The following is a 12,073-nucleotide window of genomic DNA, read 5'->3' as shown; positions in this document are numbered from 1 at the left end:
TAGGAAGGGATTAGAGGAAACAAAAACAACCTCGGCGTTAAATGAGCCTGGGCAAAATCCTTGATGACACTTAATGAGAACCATGTTTGGACTTCACCCGTGCAGCCGCAGTAGAAATGAAATATTCCGACGCGAGAAATCTCATTAAACATGTCAGCTTCTTTCTTTGAAACGTTCCTCAAGTGTGCAACGACGCTCTCTAAAGCGCCGTTCTTGTAATAACAAACCGAGGCCCTATTTGTGTTTTTCAGAATTACCCTTTAAATAAGGTCCAGTACTGCATCTGCATTAACGTAATACATGTCAATGATTGGTGCTGCTGCTTAATAGCATTATGCTGATGTGTCTTAATGCAGTTGAAGAGGCTGACATCAGGTTTATGTGTGTCTGTTTATGTGACTCATTCACTCTGCACCATCCCACATGTGAATGCTGAATTGAGCCGATCTGTCAGGCGTTCTTTTTTTTTGGGGAGGGGGGGGGGGGGGGGTCCGTAGTTTATGATACGTGCTGGTCAGATGAAAAATATAAGGGTGACATTTTCCAGACTTTTCACCATCATTTGACCGTAAACTAAATGAGTCGTGTTGCGTCGAGCGCTCGTGTGAATTAGCTCATTCAAAAAATGAAACAGAGATGCATTTATCTCCAGCCGATGGTTTATGGCTGATGTAGCAGCTGGCTAAGTTCTTCCATTAAATTATTATTATTTTTTTTTTTTTTTTCAAAGAATGATTCTCTGAGCTTAGAGTTTAGACAGGTTTTCACAAATTGTGATACTTTCCATGGCTTGCTGCTTAGACGAGCGAGTTGTTTATTTGGGCGCTAATTTGGCCGGCTTTTATTGAGAGGCTCGCCGTGGCTCCGTTACAGGCAGAAATATTGTCCCACTTGGAGTTGGAAACGAGATGTAAACACTCTGCAGAAAGTGTACTTAACGGGGCATATTCAGGCTGTAAATTCTGCCTTTCCACTAAGAATTTTAATGTTCTGGTAATTAGGTGATATATGATTTGGCTTCTATGATGGAACATCTTCTATCTTCTTTGGCAATCTTCATGTTAGCACTCATACAAAGGGAAAAACAAAAACAAACAAATAACACCAATAATCATCACCATGTGTACAACCTATCCCACCAGTTTGATTTTACATCATTTTGTTACTATACTGTCCCCATGGTTTTTCTTTGTCCTGTTTGCTCATTCACTTATTTTGTCCCTCTTTCTAATTCATTCATTTTATTTACTGACCCTTTTCCTTTTGTTTTGTTTGTTTTTTTTTTTTTTTTTTTTTATCTAAATCTGCTTTCAAAACTGTATCATACCACAGTTCCCCTCTTGTTTGTATCTCTTTTTTTTTTTGTTATTGTGTGAGTGTGTGTATGCACATTTTGGTGAACATCTTCTATAAACACAACAAGCCGGAGCATCCCACACTCAGGACACTTGTGGAACAAACAGCTTTCTCCTCATGCGTCCACTTCTGTTGGCCTTACACACCACGACTTTTTCAAGCCGTTTCAAAGTCACACACACATTTCTGAAATCCTAAAAAAAAAAAAATCCAGAGAGTTTTGCGAGAGGCTTCTTAGATATGAGAGGGTGTCCGATGAAAGTCTGATCAAAGATGATTCCCCGCGCCGGCCTCAATGTCATCTTTTGTTTTTGTACTGATTAAGAGCCCCCTGGTGGTGGAATCTACACACTGTGCCTTTAACTCGGATGTGACTTCATCTCCAGCTCCAACATCTGAGTTCTGAGGTAAATGGAATTATACCCTTGGAGCTCTGGCTGGCCATAAACATCATGCAAAATTAAATCAAATTAAGTTTTAAAAATATATCTTGAAATGTTAAATAAATAATATTTTTGGTATTTAAAAAAAACGATATGCGATATGACTGATTTAGCATCAGACTGGTAACCGTCAGTGTTCATTTATGCTGTTTGAGCAGAATATAAATACATATAACAGCCTCTAAATGATAGAGAACATGTTGTATGAAGTTTTTGGAGTTCTGGTTGTTAAGTCAGACTCTCCATGTACCTTTTGGGTTCTTCATGCTGCATCTCCAGCTGAACTATTCTCCAGATGAAAAGACTCCCCAACAATCACTCCTACTGTGACTCTAATTTAAGGAAGTCTGGAAAAACCGACAGGGGGCGTCTCCTCTCCCTGCATGCTCCCTCCCCTCTCTCCTCCTCCTCCTCCTCCTCCTCCTCTTCAGCGCGCTGGAAGAAGGAGCTGTTGGGGATCTCCTCCTAGACAACAAACCACCACATTCAAAGAGGGGGCACTGAAATGACGTCACGCTGTGTGGGGAATAAAACGAGGGGTCGCGGGTTTCTCTCACTCACTGCTTTAATCTGTGGTGGAGTCATCGAGAGCATCATGCCGAGCCCGCGCGCACGGACTCCGAGGAGACATTTGAGTTTTGTCATCCAGTTTGAAATCAAGAATAGTTTCCACTGATGCTGAATGGAACTGTTTATTTGATTTCTGTCACGGATCTTCACCATGGGACACTGACATTTAAAGGGACATCAGAGACGCAGGTTTGGATACCGCTCACGCGTAATTGCGCACCAGAAAGTGGACAATTAGCAGCTCCGTGTGCGCACAGATCTCACAGTCTGGACCCGTGAGACATGGATCAGCCTCAGCAGTGTGTGGCCATGTATCTGCTCGTGCTTTCCCTCGGACTTCTGATGGAGAGGGGGATATGTCAGCACTACTACCTCCTGCGCCCCATCCCGAGTGACAGCCTCCCGCTTGTGGAATTAAAAGAAGACCCGGACCCGGTGTTCGACCCCAAGGAGCGGGACCTTAACGAGACCGAGCTGAAGAGCGTGCTGGGGGACTTTGACAGCCGCTTTTTGTCCGTGTTGCCCCCAGTGGAGGACAGATTCACCGGCGGCAACGACGAGCTGGATGACTTTGACATCCAGAAACCCGGCGGAATACTCCCGAAGGAGATCCGAGCGGTGGATTTCGACGTCCAGTTCGGCAAAAAGCACAAGCCGAGTAAGAAACTGAAGCGGCGGCTGCAGCAGTGGCTGTGGGCGTACTCGTTCTGCCCGGTCGTGTACACGTGGACCGACCTGGGGAACCGGTTCTGGCCGCGGTTCGTGCGCGTGGGCAGCTGCCTCAGCAAAAGGTCGTGTTCGGTTCCGGAGGGGATGGTGTGCAAACCCGCGAACTCGACCCACCTGACGGTGCTCAGATGGAGGTGCGTGCAGAGGAAAGGGGGACTTAAGTGCGCGTGGATACCCGTGCAGTACCCCATCATCACGGACTGCAAATGCTCCTGCTCGAGTTAAAACAAACAAATAAAGACTGAAAAATAAATTATAAGCTCATTAATTTTGTGATTCTTTTCTCACGTGCACTACCGAGTGTAGGAATGTATTTTCTGTATATGCGGTGCCATGCAGTTCTATATAGCTCCCTGTACAAAGTCAGTATTATTTTGTAACCAGAGTCTACTTTTATTTGTGGAGAATGTTGGTTCTATATTTTGTATTTATGGAGATATGGCGCCATGTTATAGAGACCACGTAAGGACTCGCTGTTCGCATCCGTATTTGGATGAAGCAGATCGACCTCAAAGAGTGGACTATCGAACACCGCCATGTATCTGTGACCTGTTTTATCCTGTAAATTAAAGAAATGTGCTATTTATTCTTTATATTCGTACAATAAAACAACACAGAAACGAGTTGAAACGCTGTCCTTTGCTTCCTTTGCGTCACCTGCCACCAGTGCGCACCATGTGTCACGCTAACACCATTTTACGCATCACCTACTTCTTACAATCCTGCACTCCACGCTCCACGGTGTCAGGGCTCATCCGTATTAACGTTTATGTCTTAGCACTTATTTATGGAAACAAAAGAAGATTAGGTGACCATGTAGAGGTGTTTGGAAATATATATGTTTCTGATTTAAAATGAGGTGATAATCCAACATTTTTTTCTATCTAGGTCTCCAGTCAATCAGAACGATCTTATCACTGTTAAACTGTCAGTCATAAATCAGATCCATTACATGCTGATAAAGAGAGGAGCTCTAAAACAGTGATTGAAGGAATCAGCTGCTAACAGTTCTCACTCTTTCATCTGCAAAACCCCTCCCTTCCCATTTACAGCCAAGGAGAGGAGAGGAGAGGAGAGGAGAGGAGAGGAGAGAGCAGCTAGATTTAGCTGAGACTGATGCTTCTGCTGTCTCTCTGACTGAATGCAGTGAAACCATTAAAACATTCCCAAGTTCATGTTTTTTATGTTGTTGTACAGCCTACATCATTGGGAGAAAACAACCTGCAAACACTTCATTACAGCTTCATCACAGGACTTAGGAAATCACCGATTAAGAAAAAGAGAGTGACTTCTTTAGGAGTTGACATTTTATTGATTAAGGATTGAAGAATGATCCGATGAACTGCTGTCCAGAAACAGCACGCTGAGCGGCAGAAACTAGAACTGTTGTTGTCCACTGCAGACCTCTTCACATAGTTTTAAATACACCATCAAGGCAAAATAACCCAATAAATAAAACACAACAGAGGTTGGGAGGTTTGAAATGAGCTTTCTAAAATGTCCAAAAGGTAAAAACCTCAATAGTATAAAAAAATAAATCACCACTGTACAGATAAAATATGAGTGAAATCTTTACTTATAAAAAAATCTAAATCTTTGCCTTTTTACCTTTTTATTTAATTTGGCTTCAGTGAGCATGTATATAGTGTTATAGAACAGAAAATCAAGATGCTAAAGTGGATTGATATATCTTTAAACCCCTCCTGCCAAACAGTAATGAACTGTTCAAAATACTTAAGTGTAAATTTGATGGGAGTGGGACCGTCGCTGCCGCTGTAATAACTTCATGAGATGCTACAAAAAGAGACTTTAAGGGTTTATTTTAGCAGTGTTTTTCTAGAAGTTAAACATCTGAATTGCTCTTCCACCGCCGCGCAACACAAACACACATCTCTCGACATCAAAACACCAGTAAGTGCTTCACATCTTGGCAGCCAGGTACCCTCCTCTCTTGTTTTACTACCACCGCATAATAGCCGTCTCTAACTGACTCCGAGCCTGATGATGCTAATTCATCTCTTAAACTTTTCAACTTCTGCCCTCCCTGTCTCTGTTTTTTCCACGGCGTCACGTTTGTTCTGTTTCAGCTCCTTCCAGCGCTTTTATTGAAGGCACATTTTTAACTGCTGCACTGTCATTATTTTATTAGCATTTCCCCCCACGATTCATACGGAGATTTTGCACTTTTGGAAACTTTTGGGGAGCCTCACCAGAATCTGAAAGTTCTTTGGTGCTTGAGCAAATTTGGCTGAACGATGTGAGTTTTTAAAAAAGATGTAGCCATCGATGTGTCATGTGCAACTCAAGAAATAAAGAATGAGTCGTTTTTAATAAATTACAGCTGTAATCGTCTGAGTTTTGTGTTGCTTCTCTCTCTCGCTGCCTGAAAATGACTCCCCCCCTCCCCGTGTTCTTCCACTGCCTCAGCCGGGCAGACTGTGGGGCACCAGAAAGCCTGTGTTTTGTTTTAGTTGTGTTTAGTCCGTAATGATGCTCCTTAGCCTCCGAGCCAGCTCCGCACGTACACAAGCTGCAGACAAATCCCCCGTTCTTGTCACTGGATAGCAATGTAAGGGTGAAGATCTCCACCATGCAGCGCTAAAACAAACACAGTAAACAGGCTTTTGATGTGTGTGTGTGTGTGTGTGTGGGGGTGTTGGATCTTCAGTGTTTAGCGGTGATCCTCAGGTCTTCTCCCGTGATTCTGTTTTGTGCTGTCGCGTTAAGCTAACCGCAGTCCAGCTTTACAGCCGACAAGCTCCGGTGGATAACCGCCTATATCAGGTCGTGTGTGTCACAGTTGAAGCTGCCTCGAGGATTAAAGGCTGGGCAGTTAACAGCTGCCTCAGAAAAAAAAAAATCATAACGTCTGCTTTCCACTTCATTTCAACCTGATGTTCCACTCTGAAGTGACAGGTGTCCGATACCAGGTTTATTTCTCTTTTCTCCATCATTCAGCTCTCTGATGATTCTTTGTTTGATTATGTCTATTCTTATTATCAGGCTTTCCATAACAAGTCTCTAAAGGCCGTCCAGCTTCTTTCAAAAACCTCTGCTACGACACCGAGAAACGGAGGTCGTACTGAAAGAATTGCTGGATAGTAAGAGGGATTCAAAAAGATGACAAGGAGGTAAAGTGATTTTGATAGTGAAATGGAAACTACAATAGTTTGAGTCTCTTGAAAGAGCAGCAGTTGACTTAGGGCGTAATCACTTTAGGCGATTTGTACCGTGCCCAAGAACGCTTCCCCCCCTAAAGTCCAGTTCCAAACGAACTGAATTGCATGCCACAGACATGTCCATAAATTCCTGCATCATGCTTGCGTTTGAATAATGAAATATTTCCTGTTTTTCTTTAATCCTTCGACATCCTGACCCGGGGGAGGGTCATCTTTGGTGATTTTAATATTAAATGTGATTATTTACTGAGAATAAAATTACAGATAATGATTGCATATTTTTAATTTTCAGATAGTACTTTGAGTGCGCCGATCTGTGAATAAGCACAGTATACTTCTTTGGGCCCTGGTACGCTTGAAAGAGGTGTGCTTCGGCACCGTGCAGTTCATCCAAATCGAAATCTGGCCTAGGGCACCAAAGTGGCTGCAGCCGGCCCTGCATGTCTGCTTGTGGTACCTTAAGTCTCCAAATGTACTATGGGAGGTAGAGGCCCCTCTTCTTTGGAATCATCTACCAGTCAGGGTCCAGGAGGTAGACACACTCTCTGCTTTAAAGACTAGGTTTCAAACTTTTTTTTTTGTTTCTGTATGTTTGGCTCAGGCTTGGCTTGGACCAGCCCTTAGTGTTGCTGCTTTGTTTTTCATGACCGGAGGTTGCCGCTTGGTTTTCATTGGGTTTCTAATAATAACATTCTTTTGAGGATGGTTTAGATTTGTGATATATCTTGAGATGTCATCAGCAGATTCATTACTTGAACCATTTCAACTTCCTCCAGTTGCTTACTCTTACTTGTACAACTCAAAAAATGTCCTCTCCTCCTGTTCCTCACGTGAGCAGCATCCTCTTTAACTTTCTGTCTTTCCTGCTCTGTTCCCTGTAGCACCGGAGAGCGCTGACAACAGTCACATGATTTGTGTGTGGAGTAATATGTGTTGACAGAGTGCTCGGTGCCTAATACCAGCTGCAGACTGGAGGATGCAGGGCTGCTAACACCCTTCGTCACTCCTGAGCCGGCTGTCAAGCTCTGAGCGTCGCCCGCTCAGCGTGGTGCTCAAAACCACTCGGCTGTCCGCAGATCTCTGCAGCCTGAGATACCAAGGCAGGCGGTGTAATGCTTTTAGCCACCAGTAATCCATTAACTTAATGATCTCTTTGGGTTTAGACTTGTTTTATGCTTCTCCCTCCCTCCCCTCCCTTTAACCTAATCAACTTTCCTTTTTTTTTTTTTTTCGTTCGGAGATATTTTCAAGCCAAAACCTTGCTGCTGATTAAAACTCTCCTACAGGGTTCAGATATTTCGCTGATCAAAGCGAACTTTCTCCTTGTTAGTTCTGCCAACAATATCAAACACAAGCCGTTCATTTTTTTCAATTCAGATGATAAAATGACTTTTAATAACGTCGACTGGATCATTAATATGCCAGCGGTAGCCTTTGTGGCATCTTAACGATGAAGACAAAAGGAAGCAGAAGAAGCCAGCTCTCGGAGTCGTGTTTATTCAGTGAAAATGATAAATTAAAGAAAGAATGCAGTTTAACAGTTCAGCACATGAAAGAATGTTCTGTAATGATCAGGTTTGAAAGCTCTAAAGAAACACTCGGACTACGACTCTGTAATAAAATGAAACACAGAGTTTTGTACTGTATGTAGTGATGAAAGCTGAAAAGTTCCTTTTTGATCTTCAGAGACGGTTTCTATATGTGCGTTAGTGTGTTTCCTGTAAGCAAGGATTTTAAAATGAAAAGCTGAGTGGAAAAGATGCTTTTTTTTTTTTTTTTTTTTTTTACAAGCTCAATTCATTAAGAAACAAGAAAATAACTACCCTTTCTTATATGTGTTGCAAAAACCCTTTATTGGAGTTTGCATGTTCTCCCTGTCCAAAGACGTGCTCGTTAGGTTTACTGGTGTCTCAAATAATTGGCCAAAGGTGTGAATGTGAGTGTGTCTGGTTGTCTGTCTCTATATGTCAGCCCTGTGATTGACAGGGGAACAAACCAGGGTGTAACCCCGCCTCTCGCCCCAAAGCAGTAAATATAATGGATGGATTGATGGAAAGTAACTTTATTGTTAACGAAATATTAAATTCTAAGTATTCAAATTCTAAGCTCAACGATAGCCCCAAAAAATACACTAAAAGGTCCCCATTCCATATTTGGAGTCCATTAGTCCATAGACAGAGCTGATCTACGTGACTCATTGTGAGTGAGAATGGGTTGAAATTACCGAAACAAAGAATGGTTTCATTTGAGGAGCTGCTTGTTGGTGCAGTGGTTAGCGCTGTTGCTGTACAACAGGAAGCTCCTTGGTCTGAATACCCCCCCCCCCCCCACACATCAGACAGGTGCCTTACTGTGTGGACTTTCCATGTTCCCCCCGTGCAGTGCAGGCATGGGTCCTTCCTGGCACTCCAGCTTCCTCCCACAGTTTAACTCCTATTTTATCAGTAATTCACAGCTTGCCAGTGAATACAAACCATGCTGCAATGGCCTGAGTGATTTGTCCGTGCACATCTGTCAATATGGTCGAATACAATGGAGTCTCTTTTAGTCGGTGTGCAGATGCCAGTCTCAGGGAAACGTCCCTGAATGAAGGCAGGTGTTCAGTCCCATGCAGCAGAACGGGGGAATAGCGCCTTCACTTATTCACATCGCTCTGATATGAATCTGTGCAGGCAGAGCCTTGATTTGCCCACACTGTTTGGTTTGGGGTCGAATAGAAGGTTTTTGGACTCTTGCTGAGTGTGAACCCAACGGGTCTTCAATGGGGTTCTGTTGCTAGTAGCTTAGTGGGTTTTGTTCCATTGATGTCATCTCAGTTTCAGAACAACCACAAAGCTCAAGTTTGGCACTTTTTTATGGCACATTTCCATCTTGGATTTTCTAAAACCAGTAGTGACCATATTTGGAGAAATGGTTGCACCCTCAAGAACTCAAGTTAAATTACTCAAAATAGTCCAAAATCTTTTGAAATGTCTTCCTCCCCGTCAGCCGCCATATTTGTTTTACTCTAAAGTCTTGTTAAGCCCCAAAAACTTTTGTGAAATTTCCAGCTCTGAGAGTCAGGACAATGTGACCAAAACAACAAACCATACGTCGCCATGTGCCGGTGTCTCTCACATTTTGAAAATCTTAATATTAATATTTTACAAATCTTTAAGTGAAGACCAGGCTTAGAGAAAATCCCAAACCTTTTTAAAGATAGTCATTGAAGACCCTAAATGAGTTAATACTGGACTAAAATGACCAAACACTAAGACTATATTTCTGTATACTGTACATTACTTTAAATGGCGGTTACTATACAAATATATTACCTTGTGCCCCACACTTTAGCCGGATTTGCAACAACCACGTTTTATTGGAGCCTTGGTCCATGGCCTGATTGTGATATCTGGTAAAATGTTACTCGGATAAATTGTTAATTAACTTACTAGTTGCTCTTTTAGGTAGACAGATTTTATCTTTAGTAACTTCTCTTATGTTTAACATCTTTTATTTGTTAAGTATTCCTAACATTAGCAGCCATTAGTGTCATCATATCTTGTGTCTTTATTCTGGAGTTGCTGGTTTTATTGTATTGTTGTTATTTGTTGAATGAAGTAACAGGAATCAGGGAGCGCTGAGTATGAGGAGTGTTTGTCGCTGCCCCGCACGAGCTGTTTGTTGGTGTGCAGTCCTCTACAAGGCAGACACGTCCTGTCAAAAGTTTTATTTGTTTGGTAAAGGATGCTGTTTGGCACGCGGCCCAGTTCATTGTGCTCTCCCACATATCAGATAATTGGAGGGCTTTTGAAATATCCTCTCTGCTGCTGTGGCCGTCCTGGTCACGATGTTCAAACCGCGATGCGTGGCAAGGTTGATGTTGATTTTTCCAGCAATTTTTTTTTTTTTTGTCCGCTGTAAATTTTCACCGAGCTGGGTTTGATGACTTATGCGGGGGTGATCCTGCTGTTTGATGTCCAGAGCTCGTTAATCCAAACCTCATCTGGTATGCAAGGTCAGACCCAATACTTTGATGTATACAGGGCCAGCGCTGCCAAGTCTGGAGAGTGGAGAGGGCACTGTTCGTTTATGAAAGATCAGGAACTGTAGCAACCCTGACACATTTTGGCTTTTGTCCATTCGACTACTGTGAGGACGAGGTCTGGTTTGTTAAGGGGGCCCTTTAAGCTGGAAGCGCACACATGGACATTTCCTGAGAGGTTGAATCAAATACAAATCTTTCCCTGAGCATGCAGGCTAATTGGAGGAATGTGTGGAACTTTCTTGTTTTCGTCTGGGAGGCATCGAGGCCGTTTATAAGATGAAAGCTTTATGATAACACTGGATACATAAACCAAATATTAGTATTAACCCACAGCTTTCATTTGTTTTGCTAACACTTACCCTAATTATCTTTTTTGATAAAACCTCTGCCATCGCTGGACCACATAAAAAACAAGAAATAATATGAATCTTTTTTGGTTATTTTGGGTGGGAAAGTTTTGTCTCATTATCGTGATTGACTTGCAAGAGTTTTGGGACCTTCTTGCATCTTGGGTTCAAGGTTCCTTGGAAACGGAGAGGAATGAGTCGAAACTCTGTTTGTTATGTAAAATAAAGCAACAACAGCCCCCACTTTGCACCCAGCGCAGGAATTCAGCGCAATTAACTCTTGAGCGTCGCATGTAAATATGAAGGATTGGGGCTCTGCGGGCAGGCCGGCACTCACTCACTCACACAGGGATCCTGGGCCTTTTGTTCTCCCGGGGCTTTGGCTGGCCGCCACTCTGCCTCAGTTGGCGGCACCTAGCTATAATTTTCTCACAATGGCTGGCGTGTGAGCCGTCCATCATTCCCCTCCCGTGTCTCCCTGTTTCTCCCAAGCAACCCCCCCCCCCCCCACCTTCCAATCCACTGGCACCTCCAGAGCCTGGAGCAGATTCACGTTTACCCATTCCTGAGTGCTTGCCAAGTCCTTTCCTATCATTCTGTCATCTTGCACAACCAAACAAGCTGCCTAAGGATATTTATTAATTCCCTGTCTTCACACTTGGCTGAGCTTTGATCAAATGTTAAGTATCTAAAGGGATAATTTCTGGAGGGCTGCGAGATCTCTGCAAATTGTTTCCAGATCCAACTTTTGTTTGGTTTTTAGCATCTCACCTTCTACAACTTTCCTGAAATCCTACCAAGGTCTTCATTCTCTGTTGATTCTCTTCCCTGTTCCCTAAAACACCATGCATGTTTCCACTTTACACCAATGACAGCATGGTATTGGAAAAGGTGCAAAGGAGGACGTGATGGGATGGTTGCGGGGTGACACAAACCAGCGCAGATTTAGCCGTTTGATCTGGATTGCATGATTCATTATTTGATGTTAGTCACATTGCTAAGCACACACGTGGTTTCGTCAGCCGTCTTTCACTTCCTTGCAGTTTAAAACAATGGATTTGTAAATATTAGATTTTGTAGTCATGCATTCAGTAAGTGCTTCAAGACATTTTGATTAACATGGGATACAAAAGCAACACATTTTCCCAAAAGAGCACATCATTTAGGTCTGTAAGTTTTGGGTCTGGATGGTTTAGGACAGTTCACAATACTTGGCCTCTCCTGGCAGCACAGGGATGATGGGAGGCGAGGTGTCTGGTCTTAGAAATTGGGAATATATTTGGCATCTCCCCTGGAAAGGCTCAGCTGGATCTTCCGTCTTTTGCTCTTTTCCCTGTGCGTTGAACATTACCTGGAAACAGTCCAAGCGTTGTTCCCGTTGGTTGAATATGCTCATAAAGAACAATGTACCTGTTGCTAGCT

The 12,073-nt window shown here is 43.0% G+C and overlaps 1 protein-coding gene across 1 annotated transcript; it reads left to right on the top strand.

Annotated features, from left to right (window-relative positions):
• Window positions 1-2,232: 2,232 nt before the first annotated feature.
• Window positions 2,233-3,325, top strand: nog1 (noggin 1). The gene has a single exon (XM_020641054.3). The coding sequence runs from the start codon at window positions 2,652-2,654 to the stop codon at window positions 3,321-3,323; it is 672 nt and encodes a 223-aa protein (XP_020496710.1). The 5' UTR covers window positions 2,233-2,651; the 3' UTR covers window positions 3,324-3,325.
• The last annotated feature ends 8,748 nt before the right edge of the window (window positions 3,326-12,073 follow it).

The sequence above is a fragment of the Labrus bergylta genome, chromosome 16, assembly GCF_963930695.1.
Source record: "Labrus bergylta chromosome 16, fLabBer1.1, whole genome shotgun sequence".
Lineage (NCBI taxonomy): Eukaryota > Metazoa > Chordata > Actinopteri > Labriformes > Labridae > Labrus > Labrus bergylta.
Note: the sequence above shows the minus strand (reverse complement) of the source record. Positions and strands in the feature narration are given on the sequence as shown.